Source organism: Haemaphysalis longicornis, unplaced genomic scaffold (genome assembly GCF_048455015.1).
Source record: "Haemaphysalis longicornis isolate Haplotype H1 unplaced genomic scaffold, Haemaphysalis longicornis Haplotype H1 scaffold_3, whole genome shotgun sequence".
NCBI lineage: Eukaryota > Metazoa > Arthropoda > Arachnida > Ixodida > Ixodidae > Haemaphysalis > Haemaphysalis longicornis.
Window position 1 is genome coordinate 191,320,771 of NW_027526335.1, and position 23,789 is coordinate 191,344,559.

The 23,789-nt window shown below is 47.0% G+C and overlaps 1 protein-coding gene across 1 annotated transcript in view; it reads left to right on the forward strand.

The window, feature by feature from the left end:
• LOC144175611 (uncharacterized) overlaps window positions 1-23,789 on the forward strand; it is a 267,171-nt gene that overhangs the window by 55,360 nt on the left and 188,022 nt on the right. The window contains exon 4 of the mRNA XM_077704668.1: window positions 16,618-16,625. Within this exon, the coding sequence (XP_077560794.1) occupies window positions 16,618-16,625 (8 nt within the window). The remainder of the gene's footprint in view (window positions 1-16,617; window positions 16,626-23,789) is intronic.

Consider the following 23,789-nt stretch of genomic DNA (forward strand, 5'->3'; position numbering starts at 1 on the left):
AGCAATAAAAAAAAAAAAAAGAAAAACGAACGACAGAGATATCATAGATGTTTAACATACTGTGTTCAACAGCGCAGTATGGTAAATTGTAAAGGAGCTTTGAAAGATGTCAAGGCGTTCAGAGAAGCGGTTGTAGCAATTCTGTATTCTGCGCACTGGAGAATGATTGGAGTTGCGCGCAGCGGTCAAGAAAGGGCGATGCGACCTGGTGGGCCTCTGTGGAACACTAAACTCTAAACAGTTAAGCAGGTCCGCGCAAGAAAGGTCACCATGAACAACTTTGTGAAGAAATGTAAGGTCTGCACGCATACGTCTGCAGGTCAACGAAGGAATGGAAGGAACTATGGGTAAGTCAGAATCAGGACCCGGACTGTGATTGTAATGACGGTGCATAAATATGGATAAAAACTTCTTCTGCACACGTTCTATTAATTCACTACTAGATTTGGAGATGCCGTTCCAGGCAACAGAAGCATATTCTAACTGGGGGATACATATTGCATTGTATAGCATTAGAAATGGATCTGGAGAAGAGAATTCCTTTGTAATTCGACACACATTTCCAAGACTTCGGAGCGCTCGCCGGGTGATGAGCCTAATATGAGAAGAAAAAGAGAGGGTACTGTCGAAAAGAACTCCGAGGTCCCTAATCTCCTCAACCCTTTGCAAAGGAGCTCCCTCTATACTGTAGGAAAACAGTAGACGATGGGTTTTCCGGCTGTACGTGACAACCTTTGTTTTAGCTGGATTTAAAATTAGACAGTTTTTGCTGCACCAGACCGATAATTCCGACACATCCCTCTGCAAGGCACAGCAGTCCTGAAAACTGCTAATGTGCCTAAATAGTTTTACATCATCAGCATAGAGAAGAAATGAAGATTTTGTTAACACTGTTGACACATCATTGATAAAGATAGAAAACAATAGTGGACCCAGCACAGAACCCTGAGGTACACCACTCGTTGCAGTGTAAACACTAGACCTTTTGAAGTTTACATCTACGTAAAAGGACCGGTCAAGGAGATAGTTGGACAACAAGGCAACAAGGCTTGCATCAACACCGGACATAGTAAGCTTGTTAATTAATAATTTATGGTTCACTACATCAAACGCCTTACTGAGGTCAAAATCGATAACATCCAACTGGCCGTTTTCACAAACTGCAGCCGAAGCCTGAGTCATGAAGCTTGCAAGATTTGTAACCGTCGATCGACCCGAGAAAAAGCCGTGCTGATTTGGTATCAGAACGTTCTTGACGCAGGCAGCAAGAACGTTGTGCAGAGCTGACTCAAAGAGTTTTGAGGCGACACAAAGGAGTGAGATTGGGCGATAGTTGGTAACGGCTGACTTAACACCAGACTTAAATATTGGAACAATTCGAGCAATCTTCCATGCACGAGGAAATTTGCCGAAAAGTAAACAGTTATTATAAATGGAAGTTAAGACAGGCACAAAAATGTTGCCGTAAACCTTCATGAGGGCTGCTGGAATTCCGTCTGCACCACAGGAAAATGACGGTTTCATCCGTTTAAGGCTATCATTGACAAGTTTTTCATCAAACATAAGTGTACTAAATTTAGACATATTATTAAACGATAGGCGTTCGTCGTGACCATCTGGCAGTTGAAAGACAGAATGAAAGTACTGAGCAAAGCTAGTGGCGGCATCCTCAACCTGTTCCCCATCGGAATTAAGCAGGCTAATGTGTTCTTTAGACTCCTTAGAACGGCCGCGTACATACCTCCAGAAGTCAGCCGGTTTCTGAGACGCAGAAGCCTCTAACGACTCTATATAGAGCTGGTGGTCACGCCGGTAGAGGCTTTTACAAAGTGAGCGATACCGACTAAACTCCGCTTTCCACTTGTCGAGCCCAGAACGCTTGGCCTTTTTGTGGGCGCTGTCCTTAAGTTTTAGCGAACTTCGAAGTTCTTTAGAGAACCAATGGGGAAATTTGGAATGAACAGGCATATAACAAGGGATGTACTTTTCCATGCCACTCCTGACAATTTCGGTAAAACGTCGAACCTGTTCGTCAACATCATCGACATCAAAAACACTAGACCATTCAGCAGATGAATAAAAGTGATAGAGCCCAACATAATCTCCACGTTTGAAAGCATATCGCGGGACTGCACAATCGTCAACACCACGATAGCAATGCTGGGCAGCGACAGAGACAGAGACAATAAGAGGGGGGTGAAACTTGTCGGGGTGTACAAGAGATATTTCGGAGGCACACACTTCTACGTTTTTCAAGTTCGAGAAGCACACATCTAGGACATTACCACAGAAGTTTTCTATGTGGCAGAACTGCTGCAAGGAGGTGAATGATTGAAAATCTAATAACATGGTGCATTTCTGCGCTGCATAATGGTTTTTTTGCTGAAATGAAAGACTGTTCCAGTGAATACCTGGGGTGTTGAAGTCCCCAAGTATAATTAGCTTATGGTTGGAGTGTGAATTGGAAACACTTTCAATAGATGTGAGCTTTAGATTATATTCAGCAGGTAAAATATCCGGGGTTATATAGAATGCACCGATGAGCAGCTTCTCGCCCCTCTTGAGGCCTACCTCAAGCCAGACTGATTCCTCAGTCTCGAGGTCTGCACGCCGCACGCATTGCACTGAGCGATCGATGGCAATGAGAACACCGCCACCCTTTTGCTTGGGCCCAGTTAACTTTCTGTCACTTCTAAAAATTTCATAGGTCGGAGGAAAATAGTCTGAAGATGAGATATCATCGCAAAGCCAAGTTTCAGTAATAACAATAGTAGAAAATTTGGAGCACACAACATTTCTAAGAAATTCGGAGGACTTAGTACGTAGACCCCGAGCATTTTGATAATAGATGACGAGAGTGTCGTTCTTACAGGTCATTCTCAGAAGTTTCACAGCTGTGCACCATGCCAGGGTGGAGCTTGCCTTGGAACGGCTTGAAGAGGCAGCCCTTTGGCCACATAGACGGGTCGCACAGGCGCCTGAAACACTCTGCGTCAACAGTTACACAAAAAGAAGAATAGGAGTCATGCTTGGTTTTATGGCGTTTGCATGACAATGGCGTGACTTGCACATTCGACAAGTGGGCCAACAGTTGCCCAGATGTAGTGTTAGCCGACAACTTCGAAACAAAGATGGCCCTGGAGCTCGGCGGTCGGCGCACCACAACCAACTCAGAAGCTTCCGATGCACCAACGCGAGGAGGGCTTCTTTTCTTCACTAAGTTCACCGGCGGGCCATTACTCCCAGTGTCGGACCGTAGAGGCGGAGGCAAAGGGCAGTCCGATGGGGAACTCAAATCACTCAACACCGCACCTGGTTGACCCCTGGAGCGTTCTAAGAATGCCGAAGCGTTCGTCGAGGACAGGAGGGGGCCGCCTTCGCCCGCTGCACCGGCGGCAGCTGCGGCGAACGACGACCTCATGGGGAGACCGGAGTGCGGTGACGTCACCGGTAGCGTGGAACGGCTAGCAGGCTTCGGGGAAACAGGCGGGGAAGGCGGCGGACGGGCGAGCTCCCCTCGCAGGCAGCGAACCTCCTCACGCAGGGACGCGACGATTGCAGCCTGATGGGCAAGCCCAGCCACATGGTCCCGTCGCAGAAGCCGGTTCTCCTCGCGCAGCTCGGTGACAACATCCCCAAGAAAGGAGAGGCTGTCGCAGGCTTCGGACAGGAGATTCTTCAAAGCCGCTACCTCTGCGCGTAGGTCCGCCGAAGGGTTGAAGCTTACTCCGACAGGGGACTCCACTCGTTTGGCCGGGATGTTCGCTGGCTCACCGTCTTCGCTGGTTTGGTCACCGGGGTCGCTAGGCCTAGCGGGTGACGCCGCGGCCACACACAGATTGCAGACGAACGGCTGCTCACCGCAGATCAAACGCTGCAGTTCCTCGTCCGGAAGAACAATGCACTTTCCGTGCGCACGGCGTTTACACGCAGAACATCGAAAAAACGCCTGCCTGCCGAAGAAAGCGAGGCAGCAGAGGAGGCACTTGTCCTTACTGGGCGCCATCATGCGGCGAATAATAATAATAATAATAATAATATAATAATAATCAATCCATCAATCAACCATTTATTTAACGTGCCCAGGAACAACCGAGAGGTCTTGATGCTGGCGCACAAAAAAAAAGAAACAAAAAAAAAAGAATAAGACAATAGAACAAGATGACTGTTCAGAAGAAAACTATCAGAGATACAATGCGCACAGAAATATTAGGACGACAGGACAAAAGTAGATTAACACAGTATGAGAAATAGCTAATGATAATGACGAAAAGTCAGATAATATACATACATACATACATACATAGATACATACAACAATGCGCCAGATAAACTAAAAGAGAAGGATAGAGCAAATTGCACATGTGCTGTTATCTTATAACGGTAGAAACCTTGGAGGAAAACGATGACTGTGACCCATCAAAAACATCAAGGTCAAGAAAATAAAAATTATAAAGACTTTGTATCCTGTTGAGGGTTGAGTGCTGAGAGAGGCGGGTAGTTACAAGAAACGGCCTGCTCTCTCTTGTTTGCTTCCGCGGAATCCGAAAATTAATACTATTGAGCAGTATAGGACAGGATATAGTACCGTGAACGAGCTTGAAAAGAAAGAAGAGATCGGCGCGATTTCGCCGGCAGCAAAGTGAAGGCAGTGACAATAGTTGAACGGTGTTAGAACACGAGCCAGAGTCATTTTTAGCGAAGCGATGGTTTTAAACGCTTAGAAATTTTTTCTGGACACGCTCAACTACGTTACTTAAGGAATTAGAGATGCCATTCCAGATCACAGATGCATACTCAAGTTGAGTGTACAATTTGCAGAGTGGCATAGGAGAATTGAATTCTCTCGATATTCTACAAACACAGCCGAGAGAACGAAGACCCCGCATAGCAACACGCTTAGTATGAGCTGAAAAATGCAAGGTGCTATCAAAGAGAACGCCGAGATCATTGATCTCACAAACCCTACATAAAGACACAGAATTGACAGAGTATAAAAAATGTACCCTAGATGATTTGCGAGTGAAACTTATGACTTTTGTCTTTGAAATATTGAGAGAAAGGTTATTGTTTTTACACCATTCTGAAAAAGAACACAAATCAGACTGCAACAAGCGACAGTCGTTAAATGAATGAATTTCCCTAAATATCTTTATATCATCTGCATACGAAAGGAAAGAAGAATTGCGAATGGCAGAAGAAACGTCGTTAACATACATTAAAAAGAGGAGTGGGCCTAATACCAAACCCTGAGGTACACCACTGGTCACTTTGTAAAAGGAGGACGTGTGGCCTTTGACGGCAACATAACATGATCTGTCACGAATGTAGCTATGCAATAGATTCACAACAGCGGTGTCAACATCAAAATGAGCAAGTTTAACCATAAGCATTGAGTGACTGACTACATCGAACGCTTTGCTGAGGTCACAGTAAATGGTGTCGACCTGGCCTCTCTGGAATACAGGTATAGATATTTGCGTCATGAAACTGGCAAGAGTAGTGACGGTTGAGCGGCCAGGGACAAATCCATGTTGTATATTATTCAATAAGTTTTTCACATTAAAAGACAGTATGTGGTGAAGGGCCAGCTCAAAAATCTTTGACATGGCACAGAGAAGAGAAATCGGTCGATAATTCGAGACATCAGTTTTAGAGCCAGACTTAAATACTGGAAAAACACGAGCAATTTTCCACATGCTAGGAAATGTGGAAGTAATCAGACAGTTACTAAATATGCTAGTCAGTACTGGGACCAATATACTGCTATAAGCTTTTATTATGGCTGAGGGGATACCATCTGGACCACATGATAAGGATGGTTTCAAGCGCTTAGTGCGTTCGCTGATGAGATTTTCATCTAGTGACAGAGCATTGGGTGTGTTGATTTCCAAGTGTTGTTCGATAGTAGTGCTATAGTCAGAGGCTTTATAAACGGAAGAGAACTGCGTGGCAAAAGTCAGCGACGGCTTGTAGTTCTGTTCCATTGGAGTCCAGTAGTATTAAAGGCTCTTCACTTTTGTTAGACCGTTTGCGTACATACTTCCAGAACTCAGCCGGCCTGTCAGAGGCGCTTTTTTCTAAGTGTGCAATATATGAATTGTGATCCCGTTTATATAGGCGTTTACAAAGAGTTCGAAAGCATCGGAAATCTTCCTTGCGCTCGAGAGATGGAGTGCTTTTAAGCTTTCTGTGTGCGCGAACTTTATGCTTTAGAGCACTTATAAGTTCAGACGAGAACCAGGGGGGATATTTATGGAGTTTAGGAGTATATTGTGGAATATATTTGCGCATACTGCTTAAGATAAATTCCTTAAGCTGATCTACTTTGTCATCAACATTGGTTTTAATAGTAATCAATCAATCAATCAATCAATCATGTTTATTTACGTGCCCAGGAACAGCCAGAGGCCTGAGTGCTGGCGCACGGGTAGTTACATGAAAACAAAATACAAGAAACATATTGCAAGAAACAAACAAGCGACAAGACACACACAAATTGAAGTAGTGCAAATGACAGAAATAAAGCACAGGCGGAGCCTGGGTACAGGTAAAAAATAAAAAAAGAAGATGCCTATGTTGCTCTGCCCGTCGTAAAGGCCACACGACAGGCAGAGCAACAAAGTTTGACAGTAATACAACAAAAACAATGGAAAGAGTGTAGAGACAAATGAAAAAACGAACAAATGACAGTAAACAGTTTCAAAAATAGGCAACTATCAGTTGGATAGACACAACCGCATAGAGATCAAATTCCAGAAAAAAAAAAGAACGACAGACATATCATAGGTGTTTAACATGCTGTATTCAACATACTGTATTCAACAGCGTTGTACGGTAAACTGTAAAGGATTTCTGAAAGATGTCAAGGCGTTCAAAGAAGTGGTTGTAACAATTCTGTATTCTGCGCACAGGAGAATGATTGGAGTTGCGCGCAGCGGTCAAGAACGGGCGATGCGACCTGGTGGGCCTTTGTGGTACACTAATCTCTAAACAGTTAAGCAGGTCTGCGCAAGAAAGGTCACCATGAACAATTTTGTGAAGAAATGTATGGTCTGCACGCATACGTCTGCAGTTCAAGGAAGGGATGGAAGGGACTATGGATAAGTCAGAATCAGGATGAAAACTGTGATTGTGATGACGGTGCTTAAATATGGATAAAAACTTCTTCTACACACGTTGTATTAATTCACTACTAGATTTGGAGATGCCGTTCCAGGCAACAGAAGCATATTCTAACTGTGGTATACATATTGCATTGTATAGCTTTAGAAATGGATCTGGACAAGAGAATTCCTTTGTAATCCGACACACATTTCCAAGGCTTCGGAGTGCTCGCCGGGTGATGAACCTAATATGAGGAGAAAAAGAGAGGGTACTGTCGAAAAGCACCCCTAGGTCCCTAATCTCCTCAACCCTTTGCAGAGGAGCTCCCTCAATACTGTAGGAAAACAGCAGACGGTGGGTTTTCCGGCTGTAGGTGACAATCTTTGTTTTAGTGGGGTTTAAAATTAGGCAGTTTTTCCTGCACCAGACCGATAATTCCGACACATCCCTCTGCAAGGCACAGCAGTCCTGAACACCGCTAATGTGCCTAAATAGTTTGATATCATCAGCATAGAGAAGAAAAGAAGAGTTTGTTAACACTGTTGAAACATCATTGATAAAGACAGAAAACAATAATGGACCCAGCACGGAACCCTGGGGTACACCACTTGTTGCAGGGTAAACACTAGACTTTTTGTAGTTAACATCTACATAAAAGGACCGGTCAAGGAGATAGTTGGACAACAAGGCAACAAGGCTTGCGTCTACACCGGACTTAGCAAGCTTGTTAATTAATAACCGATGGTTCACCACATCAAACGCCTTACTGAGGTCAAAATAAATAACGCCCAACTGGCCGTTTTCACAAACTGCAGCCGAAGCCTGTGTCATAAAGCTTGCAAGATTTGTGACCGTCCATCGACCCGAGAAAAAGCCGTGCTGATTTGGTATCACAACGTTCTTGACGCAGGCAGCAAGAACTTTGTGCAGAGCTGACTCAAAGAGTTTTGAGGCGACACAAAGTAGTGAGATCGGGCGATAGTTAGAAACGGCTGACTTATCACCAGACTTAAATATTGGAAAAATTCGAGCGATCTTCCATGCACGAGGAAATTTACCTAAAAGTAAGCAGTTATTATAAATGGAAGTTAAGACAGGCACAAAAATGTTGCCGTAAGCCTTCATGAGGGCTGCTGGAATTCCATCTGCACCACAGGAAAATGATGGTTTCATCCGTTGAAGGCTATCATTGACAATTTTTTCATCGAACCTAAGTGTGTTAAAATTAGAGTTATTAAACGATAGGCGTTCGTCGTTGCCATCTGGCAGTTGAAAGACAGAATGAAAGTACTGAGCAAAACTAGTGGCAACATCCTCAACGTCTTCACCATCGGAATTAAGCAGGCTAACGTGTTCTTTAGACGCCTTAGAACGGCCGCGTACATACCTCCAGAATTCAGCCGGTTTCTGAGACGCAGCAGCCTCTAACGATTCTATATAAAGCTGGTGGTCACGCCGGTAGAGGATTTTACAAAGTGAGCGATACCGACTAAACTCCGCTTTCCACTTGTCAAGCCCAGAAAGCTTGGCCTTTTTGTGGGCGCTATCCTTAAGTTTAAGCGAACTTCGAAGTTCTTTAGAAAACCAGTGGGGAAATTTGGAAGGAACAGGCTTATAACAAGGGATATACTTTTCCATGCCACTTCTGACTATTTCGGTAAAACGTCGAACCTGTTCATCAACATCATTGACATCCAAAACACTAGACCATTCAGCAGATGAATAAAAGTGATACAGCCCAGCATAATCTCCACGCTTGAAAGCATATCGCGGGACTGAACAATTGTCAACACCGCCAGAGCGATGCTGGGTCGCGACCGAGACAGAGACAATAAGAGGGGGGTGAAACTTGTCGAGGTGCACAAGGGATATTTCGGAGGCACACACTTGTACGTTTTCTAAGTTTGAGAAGCACACATCTAGAACATTACCACAAGAGTTTTCTATGCGGCAAAACTGCTGCATAGAGGTAAACGACTGAAAATCTAATAGCATGCTGCATTTCTGCGCTGCATAATGGTTTTTGTGCTCAAAGGAAAGACTGTTCCAGCGAATACCTGGGGTGTTGAAGTCTCCAAGTATGATGAGCTTATGGTTGGAGTGTGCATTTGAGACATTTTTTATGGATGTAAGTGTTCGATTAAATTCGGAAGGTAATACATCCGGGGATATATAGAATGCACCGATGAGTAGCTTCTCGCCCTTCGTGAGGCCTACCTCAAGCCAGACTGATTCGTCTAGGGTCTCGAGGTCAGCACGCCGCATGCAATGCACTGAATGATCAACGGCAACGAGAACCCCGCCACCTTTTTGTTTAGGTCCAGTTAATTTTCTGTCGCTTCTAAAGATTTGATAGTTAGAAGGGAAATAGTCGGAAGACGAGATATCATCGGAAAGCCAGGTTTCAGTAATGACAACAGCAGAAAATTTAGAGCATACAATATTTCTAATAAATTCAGAGGACTTAGTTCGTAGACCTCTAGTGTTTTGATAGTATATGTCGAAACTCTCGTACTTACTGATCATTTTCAGTTATTTCAGAGCTGTGCAGCATACCAGGGTGGACCTTGCCTTGAAACGGCTTGAAAAGGCAGCCTTTTGGCCACATAGACGGGTCGCTCAGGCGCCTAAAACACTCCTCGTTAACAGTTATGCAAAAAGAAGAATAGGAGTCGTACTTAGTCCTAAGGCATTTGCACGACAATGGCGTAACTTGCACAGTTGACAAGTGGGCCAACAGTTGAGCAGATGTGGTGTTAGCCGACAGTTTTGAAACAAAGATGGCCCTGGAGCTGGGTGGTCGGTGTACCACAACCAACTGAGAAGCTTCCGACGCACCCACGCGGGGAGGGCTCCTTTTCTTCTGCAAGTTCGTCGGCGGGCCATTAAACGCAGTGTCGGACCTAGGAGGCGGGGGCAGAGGGTGGACCGAAGGGAAAACCAAAGTGCTCAAGGCCGTAGCGGGTTGACTGCTGGGGCGGTCAACGAACGGCGAAGCTGTGGTAGAGGACAGGAAGGGGGCACATTCACCAGCTGCACCGGCGGCGGCTTCGGCGAACGACGACCTCGTAGGGATACCAGACTGCGGTGACGTCACAGGCGGCATGAAAGGATTAGCAGGCTTCGGGGAAGCAGGCGGAGAAGGCGGGGGACGCGCGAGCTCCCCTCGCAGGCAGCGAACCTCCTCGCGCAGGGAAGCGACGATTGCAGCCTGCTGGGCAAGCCCAGCCACATTATCCCGTCGAAGAAGCCGGTTTTCCTCGCGCAGCTCGATGACAACATCCCCGAGAAAAGAGAGGCTGGCGCAGGCTTCGGACAGGAGATTCTTCAACGCAGCTACCTCTGCGCGTAGGTCCGCCGAAGGGTTGAAGCTTGCTCCGACAGGGGACGCCACTCGTTTGGCCGGGATGTTCGCTGGCTCACCGTCTTCGCTGGCTTGGTCACCGGGGTCGCTAGGCCTAGCGGGTGACGCCGCAGCCACACACAGATTGCAGACGAACGGCTGCTCACCGGAGATCAAACGCTGCAGTTCCTCGTCCGGAAGAACAATGCACTTTCCGTGCGCACGGCGTTTACACGCAGAACATCGAAAAAACTCCTGCCTGCCGAAGAAAGCCAGGCAGCAGAGAAGGCACTTTTCCTTACTGGGCGCCATCATGCGGCCAATAATAATAATAATAATAATAATAATAATAATAATAATAATAATAATAATAATTATTATTATATTATTAAGCGTCCGAGACACATCTTCATGTCTAAACTGTCACCGTGCACCACTTCAGCCCAATTAACGGAGCATCTTTCGACGGTACATGTCATACCTCTGGCTTGTCAGCGGCTGAAGTCCAAGTACAGTTCATATTCTTCCTTCTGCGTTACGGTCGATGAGGACTCTTTCGAGCGTTTGAGCGATCCATTGTTCTGGCCGAAGGGCTGCCTTTTCAAACCTTTCCGCGGAAAGCTGCATCCCAAAATATTCTGTTCCACTGATGTCCCACACGATGAAAAAAACTAACAATAGGGTGGACATTTACTATCAAAATGCGCGCGGCCTTCGCACTAAAGCGTCCGAATTTTTTGCTAATGTACTTCCCTCAAATTTTCCAATTATTGTAATTTCTGAATCCTGGCTCTGTAGCGACATTAGCTCAAATGATTATTTCCCTCCAAATTACCAAGTTTTCCGCAAAGATAGGAATTTTACTGGGGCTAAACAAAAGGGAGGGGGCGTATTGGTTGCGGTCGATTGTGGTCTTCAGTGTAAGAGGCGTCAAGACCTTGAGGGCGACAATGAGTGTGTGTGGCTGGACATCCGACTGACTGGGGGCGAGAGGCTTTTAATAGGGGCGTTTTATATTACCCCCGATGTTCCTATTTCTTCGTTCAATGAGCTACTTACTTCTGTAGAAGAAGTTTGCGCTTCACACAAAAATCACCATTTTATCATTCTGGGGGATTTTAATGCACCTGGTGTACAATGGGACAGTCTAACTAACCAGCATTACAATTATTACGTACAGCAAAAATCTCGCATTGTTTTAGACTTCCTAGATTTCACATCCATAGCACAACTGAATAACATCAAAAAGTGCTCCGAAAATATCTTAGACCTCTGCTTCTCAAACATACAGAACGCGCGAGTATCAATGGTGGATATCTCTCTTGTCAAATCCGACAAGCTTCATCCTCCATTTTCAGTTTCGGCTCCCGTTTCGATTCGGCATTGTGGTACCTCACTAAAGTATAATGAACTCTCTCCCTTCTGTTATGCACGTGGGGATTACATTGGCTTGTATAGCTTTTTTTCTTCGTTTGATTGGTCGGAAATTCAAGAACTTCCTGATTGCAATGCACAGGTCGAACGGTTCACCGAAATTGTCAAAAGCGGTATGGACCAATTCATTCCCAAGTATAAACCAAACCACTCCAAGCACCCACATTGGTTTTCGAAAGAACTTCGTACGACTCTTAAATTAAAAGACCGCTGCCACAAAAAGTATAAGAAAACCGGGAATGACGAATGGAAACAGAACTTCTGCTCTTACCGTAAATTATGTAAAAACCTTTATGAGCGGGACCAGCGCTCCTATCTCGATTCTGTAGAGAGTAGTGCGAATTCTCAGCCTGAAACATTTTGGAGATACATCCGGTCCCGTAAGAACAACTCACATGATCTTATCAATCTTGTAGATTCCTCTGGGGAAGAAGTTCATAATGTCGCCAACCACTTTGCTCAGCACTTCTGGGCCACATGCGGCCAGCGTGACGTCTCTGAAATGAACATATTGTTAAATCGCGTGCAAGGCTCTAGCTTAGTGCTTATGGACGAGCAGTTGGTTTTGGAGAGCCTAAAGCGCATGAAACCGTCATTGTCGTGTGGAGCTGACGGAATACCTCCAGCTATTCTCAAAACATACGGCAGCATTTTTGTACCTGTTTTGACGGTGATATTTAACCAGTGTCTAAAAACAAACGTGTTCCCTCTCGCGTGGAAAATTTCTCGAGTGCGTCCTATTTTCAAGTCAGGCTCCAAATCGGATGCAACAAACTACAGAGCAGTTTCTCTCCTTTGTGCTTGTTCCAAGCTGTTTAATACAGCGCTGTACAAATTACTGTCAAGTTCTGTACAGAATTTTCTTGTAAGTAAACAGCACGGCTTTATATTGTCACGGTATAAACAAAACTACTAGCGGAATGGTTTATTTACACAGGCGAACTTGTGCCCACAAGCAAGCTGCGAACCTCTAGCCTTTGCCGAACTCTCGAGCTCCTCTTCCTTCTCTTCTTCTCCGGGTCCCTTTCTGCGTCGTCGTCGTCTCCACAAGTTATCAGCGGCTATCCCCCAAGTTGGGTATGTGGAGAAACAAGAGCGGTTGGTGAATGCCTGCCCAGGGCATGGCGTCAAAGTTCAAACTCATTACCAGCCGTGTCATTGCCCCCCCTCCTGGATGGCATCGACCCGATGCCACTCGTTCAAAACAAGAGGATAATCATAACCACTTGGTTACAACGTCAGCATGCGGCGGGGACGCCAACGCGGACGAACAGTCATCGCCTTGTCATCGGGCGTGATACGGTTTCAGGCGTACGACATGTACAACGTCTGGGCAATGTTGACGCCTTGGAGAGGAACACGCGTTTCCTTCTGGAACCACGACGTAGGTAACGTCCGATAGACGCGACAGAACCTTATAAGGCCCGAAGTAACGCCGTAGTAGCTTCTCTGAAAGGCCGCGACGGCGAACGGGTGTCCATACCCGTACGAGATCGCCGGGTCGGTACTCCACATCGCGACGTCCGGTATTGTACCGTCGGGTATCAATTTCTTGCTGTGTGCGGATTCGAAAGCGGGCCAGCTGGCGAGCCTCTTCAGCTCTCTGCGTCAGGTTTTCGATATTGTCGTTGGTTATTGCACCGTTGTCAACAGGCAGCATTGCGTCTAGCGTCGTAGTGACCTCGCGACCGTACACAAGTTCAAACGGAGTGAAGTGAGTAGTTTCCTGCACAGCCGTATTGTAAGCGAAGGTGGCGTAGGGAAGAATTTCGTCCCAGGTCTTGTGGTGAAGGTCAATGTACATAGACAGCATATCTGCCAATGTTCGGTTTAGTCGCTCCGTCAAGCCGTTTGTTTGGGGATGGTATGCGGTACTTTTCCGATGAGCGCTGTGCGTCAACCGGAGGACGTCCTGCACTGAGTCTGCGGTGAATGCTGTGCCGCGGTCTGTTATAATAACAGCAGGCGCGCCATGTCGGAGAACGATGTTGTAGAGAAAAAATTTGGCCACCTCTGCAGCAGTTGCACGTGGAAGCGCTGCCGTCTCAGCGTACCGCGTCAAATAATCCGTAGCAACGATAATCCACTTGTTCCCCGATGACGACCTCGGGAATGGGCCAAGTAGATCCATTCCAATTTGGCGAAATGGTGCGTCCGGCGGATCCAGCGGATGTAGTAGTCCTGCGGGTTTGACGGTTGGTGCCTTGCGTCGCTGGCAGTCACGGCAGGTCCTCACATACTGCTGCACTGATGTTAGTAGTTTGGGCCAGTAGTATTTCTGATGGATTCTTGCAAACGTGCGGCTGACTCCTAGGTGCCCAGCGGTTGGTTCATCATGGCAGGCCTGTAAAAGTTCAGTTCGTAATGCTGACGGAATGACGAGGAGAAACTTCTCCTTGCTATGGTCGTGATTCCTTTTGTACAGTACGTCGTCTAGTAGGCAGTAAGAATTTAGTCCCCGAAGAAAGGCGCGTGGAGCCGTGGTAACGTTTCCGCGAAGGTATTCAATGAGTGGTCGCAATTCTGCGTCGGCCAATTGATGTGCTGCCATATCCGCAATATGAACGACTCCGATGAACGGATATTCCTCGTCGGCGTCGGACGATCCGGCCGGAAGCGGTGCTCGGGACAAGCAGTCAGCGTCACAGTGTTTCCTACCCGATTTGTATACGACCGTGATGTCGTATTCTTGTAGCCGTAAGCTCCATCGAGCAAGCCGTCCGGACGGGTCTTTGAGGTTTGCGAGCCAGCAGAGGGAATGGTGGTCGCTAACAGCACGGAACGGCCTACCGTACAAGTACGGGCGGAACTTGCTGATAGCCCACACTACTGCTAGGCATTCTTTCTCTGTCGCGGAATAGTTACTTTCCGCTTTGGAAAGAGCGCGGCTAGCGTATGCTATCACTTTTTCTACACCGTTCTGCCACTGTACGAGAATGGCACCGATGCCAACGTTGCTGGCGTCAGTACGAATTTCGGTGTCCGAAGCATCGTCGAAGTGAGCCAGCACGGGTGCAGTTTGCAAGCGCTCACGGAGTGTGTCAAACGCATTCTGCTGTTCCTCACTCCATTCGAAGGCTACGCTATCTTTCATAAGTCGCGTGAGGGGCTCCGCTATGTGAGAAAAGCCTTCCACAAAGCGTCTGTAGTATGCGCAAAGTCCCAAGAAGCGTCTGATAGCCTTCTTATCACTGGGTCGAGGAAACGAGGCTACAGCAGTCGTTTTTTCGGGGTCTGGTCGAACGCCATTAGCACTCACAACATGGCCCAGAAATTTAAGCTCTTGAAAACCTAGGTGACATTTCTCCGGCTTGATAGTTAACTGCGCTGCACGAATGGCTTCCAGGACACTTTTCAGGCGGGACAAATGCTCTGCGAACGTGCGAGAAAACACAACAACGTCATCCAAATACACGAGGCACGTCTGCCATTTGAGTCCAGCCAGAACAGTGTCCATCATGCGCTGGAACGTAGCCGGCGCAGAGCATAGGCCGAAGGGAAGGACCTTGAATTCGTACAGGCCATCCGGTGTCACGAACGCCGTCTTCTCGCGATCTCGCTCGTCGACTTCGATCTGCCAATAGCCAGATTTCAGGTCCAATGAAGAAAAGAATTTAGCATCACGCAGGCGGTCTAATGTGTCATCAATTCTGGGCAGGGGATAGACGTCTCGCTTTGTAACACTGTTCAATCTGCGGTAATCAACGCAGAAACGGAGGGTGTTGTCTTTTTTTCTTACTAGCACGACAGGTGAGGCCCATGCGCTTCTCGACGGTTGGATAACATCATCTGCCAGCATCTCTTCCACTTGCGTCTTGATTGCCTCCCGCTCCTTAGGCGACACTCTGTACGGGTGCTGCCGCACAGGCCTGGCGGACTCGTCCGTAATTATTCGGTGCTTCGCGACCGGCGTACGGCGCACTTTAGATGTCGTGGCAAAGCAATCGGAGAATTCGCGCACAAGGCGTATTAAAGCATCCTTCTCTGTGGTCGAGAGTTTCTGGTCGATTTCCACGGGTATGTGTATGTCAGCTGTCGGTGACTCATCCGAAGTTGTCCCCAATGTGGTTAAATTGGTCACTTCGGCGACTTCCTCGATGAATGCAACGGTGGTACCTTTCGCGAGGTGGCGACGCTCATTTGTGAAGTTGGTAAGTAAGACGGGTGTGCACCCATTCTGAAGGTGTACAAACCCTCTTGCGACACAGATACCCTTGTCCAGTAGCAACCGGATATTTCGTTCGGCTATACCTTCGTAGTCGACGAATGCGTCACTTCTAACGTCGACAAGTACGCTTGTGCGAGCGGGAAGCGTTACGTTGTCGTCGACAATGCGAAGGGCCGTGTCATGTCGGTCGGTGATGCTTCCGGCTATAGCTTTCTTTGTGGAGAAGGTGATTGTGGACTTCGGTAAGTCAATAACGGCCCCATACGAGTTGAGAAAGTCCATGCCCAGTATCAAATCCCTCGAACAATCGGGAAGTACTACGAAGGTGCCGATGTACTTGAAGCCGCGGATCTCGACCCGCGCAGTGCATATACCGGCAGGTGTAAGTAGATGACCCCCAGCTGTGCGAATTTGTAGGCCTGTCCAAGGGGTGATAACTTTCTTAAGTGAAATCGCTAGAGCCTTGCTAATAACGGAGTAATCTGCACCCGTGTCGGCCAACGCAGTCGTCGGAAAGTCGTCGATTCGTACAAGTAGGTCGCAGGAAGCCGGTTGGGTGGTGCAGATTTTGTTGTCACTGGGCGTCTCGTCGTTGGTATCCGGTCGCTCCCGTCGTCGTCGTCGCAATGGAGGATCTTCGAGCGATTCGTCATCAGCGGCCTCACATCCAGGGGTCGCTGACTTTAGTTTCCCCGGCTTTCAGGGCTGCGCGATAGGCGGTTGGTGGAGTTGGGCGCGAAGCGAGGACTGAAGGAGCGGCGTCGGTTCGGGGACGGTGAACGGGACTCAGAGCGTCGGTGGGGGAACATGTCGTGACGTTCAGCGAGGTATCTTGCTATCTCAGGCGGACGTTCTCCGTTTCGTGGACGCGGTGCATTGAGTGCGAACCCACGCAAACCGGCCTGGCGGTATGGGCACGCGCGATACATATGACCAGCCTCCCCGCAGTGGAAGCAAAGGGCTGTGCGGTCAGGGGTGCGCCAGATATCACTTTTCCGGGAATTTCTCTCTTCTGAGTACAGCACGGCGGGACGTGGCGCGGCGGGACGCGGCATGAAGTTTACGGCGGTTGGTGGCGGTTCAACAGTGGCGATAGTAGGCGGAGGACAGTAGTGGGACTGACGCAGGGTCTCTGCATACGTAGATCTGGGCAGCGCTGGCCGTGCACACTCGTCAGCTGGTTCGGGAACCCGCACAGCCCTCCTGATTTCGTCCCTAACGAGCTCAGTAACTGACACAGTGGGACGGCGCACCTCACCATGAAGCACTGCCTGCAGCTCCTCCCGGACTATCCTTCTGACCAGTTCACAAAGGCCGTCGACGTTGCCTTCCAGCGCTGTCAGAACGTTCGTACAAGAGACGGCAGTTTCCCGGCGGCTATACTGCCGTGCCCTTTGTTGAAGCGCCCTCTCTATCGCGGTGGCCTCTTCAACAAATTCGGGGACTGTTTTTGGAGGACCCCTCATCAGTCCGGCGAAGATCTCTTGCTTCACGCCGCGCATCAAATGCCGCAACTTCTTGTCCTCGGGCATGGATGGATCTGCGCGCCGAAATAAGCTAACCATGTCTTCGACGTACATGGCAACGCTCTCATTCGGACGTTGGTTCCTCGCCTGCAGCGCAATCTCAGCCTTTTCTTTGCGGTCCATGCTCACATAGGTAGCGAGTAGCCGCTGGCGAAAAGCCTCCCAGGAGGTCATTGCAGCTTCGTTGTTTTCAAACCAGGTACGCGCGGATTCTTCCAGAGCATAGTAGGCATTGTGAAGCTTACGCTGCTCATTCCAACCGTTGAATCTGGCGACACGCTCAAACTGGTCGAGCCAGTCCTCCGCATCTTCGAAAGGTTTGCCATAAAAGGACTTCGGCACCCGTTGCTGCTGGACCACGTACCCAAGTGTCATGGGAGTCTCAGGTGGGACCGGTGCGCCGTTGTCCCGTCCCGTCATCCTGGCTTTGCGATCTGGAAGCAGCCCGTACTCCACCGGCAGACCAAGTAGGCGGCGGCTGGTCCTCTCGTGAACAGGCGTGATCGGGGTGTCCTGGAGCTTACTCGAAGCCCTTGATGAACCGGGTATCATGTACCCCGCACCTCCACCACTTCTGTCACGGTATAAACAAAACTACTAGCGGAATGGTTTATTTACACAGGCGAACTTGTGCCCACAAGCAAGCTGCGAACCTCTAGCCTTTGCCGAACTCTCGAGCTCCTCTTCCTTCTCTTCTTCTCCGGGTCCCTTTCTGCGTCGTCGTCGTCTCCACAAGTTATCAGCGGCTATCCCCCAAGTTGGGTATGTGGAGAAACAAGAGCGGTTGGTGAATGCCTGCCCAGGGCATGGCGTCAAAGTTCAAACTCATTACCAGCCGTGTCAATATAAGGAAGGTCGACAACAACTAATCTCTCCTGCTTTATGGAGCTGGCCTCGGCAGCCATTTCTGAGAGGGGCCAGCTCGACGTCGTCTACTGTGATCTGAGCAAAGCATTTGACGTTGTCTGCCACACGCTGTTACTTAAAAAGCTTTTACAGGTAGGAATTGATACACCACTCGTGGCATTGTTGGGTAGTTATCTAGATAACCGGTTCAGTTTCGTTAGCGTTAACGGGCAGACGTCTGCTCTGTACAGATCAACAAGCGGTGTGCCTTAAGGCTCCGTTTTGAGGCCTCTCTTGTTCTCCATTTTTGTTAATGATGTGTCAGCCGCAATCAAGATGTCTTCTTTCCTTCTTTACGCTGACGACATTAAAATATTCAGACGGATTGAGTCCATTAATGACTGCATTTCCCTGGAGCAAGATATATCCTCATTTTCCAAGTGGTGCTCAGACAATAGATTAAATCTTAACTCTACAAAAACAAAGGTCATGTCTTATAGCAGGAAAACGAACCGCATTTTATTTTGCTACAGTATTAACGCCGGTTACTTGTTTAGAGTTGAAGAGATCAGAGACCTCGGCGTGCTTTTCGACAGTGCCTTAACTTTCTCACCTCATGTCACTTAACTTACTAGGCGGGCGCTACGCTCTCTTGGAGCTGTTTGCAGGTTTTCTCGAGAATTCCGGTTTCCTTCTTCATTCCTAAAACTATTCAGAACGCTTTGTATTCCGCAACTAGAATATGCTTCTGTCGTTTGGAATGGAACCTGTAGTTCCAACTGTCAACGTATAAAGCGTGTACAAACCAAATTTTCATCAATATTTAATCATCGTTTTCCTTCGGAGCCTATCCCTATAACTGTTTCTCTAAGTTCCCGGCGGACCCACTCAGACCTTCTTTTCATGTACAAATTGCTTCATGGTATTATTTTATGCCCGGAACTACTTGAATCAATCAGTTTTCGCGTTCCACAAAAAGCTACAAGGCTCGCCCACCCTTTTAAAGCAGCTGGAGCTCTCAGCACACGTTCTCCTCTTCAAAGGATGCAGCATCTGCATAATGTTCACTCCGAGAAGCTCGATATCTTTCAGCGTCCTCTTCGGGAGTTTTTGGCCGGGTTGTCAGCTCTGACACACTAGGTTCATCTTGGCAGTGCTCTTTTTCTTCACTTATCGTCCTGACGTGTGCATTGACTACCGAGGTTGTTCTTGTTCCTGGTTATTCGTGTATTGTGTTGATACTGCGACTGTAATTATCGTAGAATTTTTCTTTTTCTGTCGTTTTTATCATTAAAAGTTGCCATATTCACTTCATGCGTCCATTTGAAACTGAAAATGTACGCTTCCCGAATCTTGTAAAAACTTTCTTCTTTTCACTCACCCTTCCGTATAGTTACGCTTATTGTAAGATGTCTTCTTGCAACTGACTAGACATTACAGTTTCTATTGATTGTGTAATGTTGCCTAAAATTACACTATGGTATTCTATTCTTCTTTGAAGTTGTAGTTTCTTCTTATTTTTTGCTCACTAACTGTTATTTTGCCAGCTGTTGATGCATTTCATTGCTGTCTTATACCTTTTCTGTGCGCCAGCACGACTTGATTGTGTAAAGTCGGTTGGATAGCACTATTTTATTTCTAATCTTTTTCGCCGTTTTTTGTAGTCTTTCTTTCTTTTTTTTTCTCACTGAGTGTTTATTAGCAAATTGTTGATTTACTACAGTGCTGCATTTTCCCCTCTGAGTGCTCCAGCACGAAGGCCTCCGCTGTTCCTGGGCACTATAATAAACATTGATTGATTGATTGATTGATTGATTATTATTATTATTATTATTTTTATTAGTCAATCAGTCAATTATTTATTACAATGCCCGGAAATAACGACGGAGTATTGGTATACTGCAACACTTGTTGAGAAGACCAAAGGGTCCAGCGAACGCGAGGGGACGCTGGTAAAGCACAAAAATATAATCAAAGGCACTAATGGTATATAACCACAGCAGACTACAGTTAATGAAATAAAAATATGATGCGGCATGATGAGATAATCTGAAACACGAATTTCATTATCATAATAAGTTTATTACACGTCAAAGGTACATGGTGCGTAGGAGACATGCACAAAACAAACTAACCGATCCCTCAGACAACGAGAACAGGGGTGCGCACGACAATAGTCCGCAATCAGTATAAACCAAAAGAAAACTCCAAACCCTAAACAAACCCTTGACCAAACCTAAACCCATACCCAATCAACCACAAACCAAACCCTGGTGCAACCAAATACAAAACACACTCAGCCCAGAGGCTGAGCTTGACCCGATCATAAAGGTAAACAGTAGCCCCCCCCCCCACAACAGATCACCCCTCATCACATAAAGAATCACCTGATCACATACAAAATAATTCCAACTGGCGTGTCTGCTGTCACGCTATACTTCTCGACAACCTTCAAATCAGCCGCTCACCTCCCGGCATGCAGCGCGGTCAATCAACGCAGCGTGCGTGCCAACAGCCCCGCGGTCAACAGGGACATGATTCTGCTGCGCCCCCATTACAAATTAGCCGCTCATCTCCCGGCGTGCAGTGCGACCCAGCAACGGGGGCGTCCGTGGCAACGACGGAGCGCACGGATCACCTGCGAAGCTCTGCATATATGAATGGCGTGTCAGAATGGCGGAATAAACTTCGATACCGACCATGGGAAGCGTTCTTTTCTTGCGGTGCTTGGTTTTTTGGAACACCATCAGCAGCTTCCACGACACAATGCCAGCTTAATAGGGACGCAGCACCCCTCCCCCTTTGTCACATGGCAGCAGGCGCCACACACAGGAAAGTCAGGAACGTCCAGAGAACAAGAACATCCTCTCCGATAAAATTAAACATGCGTAATGCACGACAAACACTGCGGGCCATACACATTGAAAGAGAACAGGCACTGTACTAAGGGGCTTTGGAGCAATTATGTCAGTTCTACAAATAAAAACTATGGATCGTGTTTGCATAGAAGCTATAAGGTTACTAAAGTGCACAAAAGAAATACATCACGACAAGCTTGCATAAAACTAAAGCCTACTTTCTTTAAATAGCTTGTGAATAAGACTTGCTTGAACAGGAAAATAGTTATGGCTCGTCAATCACCGCAGTCCCTAAGAAAGTATTGCAAAAGGTTAAGGAATATGCCCGCACTCTATGTACCCGCAGAATTCACAGATCTATCTTCTCAACTTAAACCGAGCCAAAGTTGCCGCTGTCTGAGTCGGCTTCCCTCGTTTCAAAGACCCACTGCGCCTTCAAGCTGTACTTCAAGCAGACTTCGACTGATTTTGTCGGCAGAAATTCAAGCCTGTTTCTTAGCTAGCTTCAAGGCAACTTTGTTATTCCACCATGTGGCTCGGCACTCGCAGATGCAGCGGAACGACGTTGGGTGACGGATCGCCCGCTTCGAGGCAGTCTGTCGTGCCAGTGATCTTGTGTTTCGTGACGCGTATACAACGAGTAAAAGCAGAAAATACCGCGGTAATCGATGAGCGCCCGTCAAAGCCCGTGTTCGATGACAGCCGGGGACTGCCACTGCCTACACTGCAACAGCTGATGCTAGCCCTCCGTTTTTACCGGTTTTTAAGCGCCGACTCCTTTCAGGCGGTTACGGGAGACATGGTGAAAGTATCTCGAGTCTCAACCCACTGTGTAATGCAGCGTAGGGAGGGTGACGGAGCTGCTCGAAAAAAAGTCACCTGTTTGAGCGTCTGTTGCACTTCCCAAACAAGACGAGGTGGTGCTACAAGTGGTATTATTGCAATTCACGACACTCTGATTACTGTTATCAGCCAACTTGCTTTTGCCCTTCGGTGTTCCTTGAACTTGTCACCGAGTATACCTTGTCGCATCCCTCGCCAGAGTGGCTTCACGTGGTTACTTCAAACATTTTTTGGTCTTCTTCTACTTTCTCTTTATTTTGCAACAGTGTGATTAGTGACAGTGATTTTGGTATGCACAGTGAATACAGCCAAAAAATGTTTTTCAAACTAAAGTTCAGTATAGCCAACTTATAGCGAACCCACTTTTAGCGAAATTGCGACTATAACGAACAAATATACGTTTCCGGTTACCATTTGCATACATAGATTTTGTGTCCAGATAAAAAGCGAAAAGCGGATATAACGAACTGAGTTCAGGGTCCCGATGTGTTCGTTATAAGAGGTCAACTGTATTGCAAGAAGTTGCTCCGTTTAAAGGACCATGAAAACAACATACATCTTTATTTTATTTTAAAGGACTGGCTTTCAGTGACACCCGATTCCATTCTGGGCCCAGAGAGGGTCTCATATGCACAAATAGTTATTGCTGATCCAAATTTTTCACTTTTCATTGTAATCAGTAAGGTTATTTTTGAGGTAGCGAAAGAGCGTAGTCAATGTGCTAACTACATACTAACAATCAGACAGCACAATCTAATGGAACCTATGGCCCACCACAATTACACAGTCATGTTTTTTTAGGGCTTTTGTCGACCATGTACTACCCCACTAGTCTTGTCCCAGCGATGCCACAGGGGCAGTGCAAGTTGCTGGCGAGTCTCCACTCCGTCATCTGTGGACCTTATTATCTAGAATTATTGTTTGAAGTTTGCTTTTTGAAGTTTGAAGTTTGCATTATTATGAAGTTTGAATTATTGTTTGAAGTTTGCACGTGACCCTCCCAAAGGCTACAAAAGCACCGCCAAAAGCTTGGACCTTAGGTGGGCATTGCGGCAGCGGCAAGGGCAACATGCCTAGAACGTCTTTCTGCTTCATGATACAGGTTAGTAGTTACTTACCTGGATATTATTATAGAAGCGATAATCGTTACTTGCTGCTGCTGCCCTGCCCACTGCGTGTGAAAACTTTGCTCACATGTATTTATTCACTGTCGGTTGATCTGCTTGTATGCGGGGATATTGAAGCAAACCCTGGTCCCAGAGATAGTGCAATGTTGGCAAAAATCTTAGAGGGTCAAGCTAAAACACATTCCTGCATTGAAAAAATACAGGCTTCGCAAGACTTGATAGAAAAGAAGATTTCGGCGATAGCAGAGCGCATTGAGAAAGTGGACGAACAACTAGAAAAACTCAGTTCTCTACCCTCTAAAGTCCAAGATGTGGAAGGAACAGTGACAAAATTAAACGAAGAGATTGTCTTCTTGGCGAATAAGGTTGATGAACTGGAAAATAGAAGCCGCCGAATTAACCTCGTAATATACGGTATAGAAGAACCACGTGGGGAAACTGCAGATAACCTGCTAAAAAAGTGAACGATGACATTTTCAGAGACACGCTGCAGGTTGCAATCTCGGGCATCGAAAGATGTCATCGCATCGGGCAGAA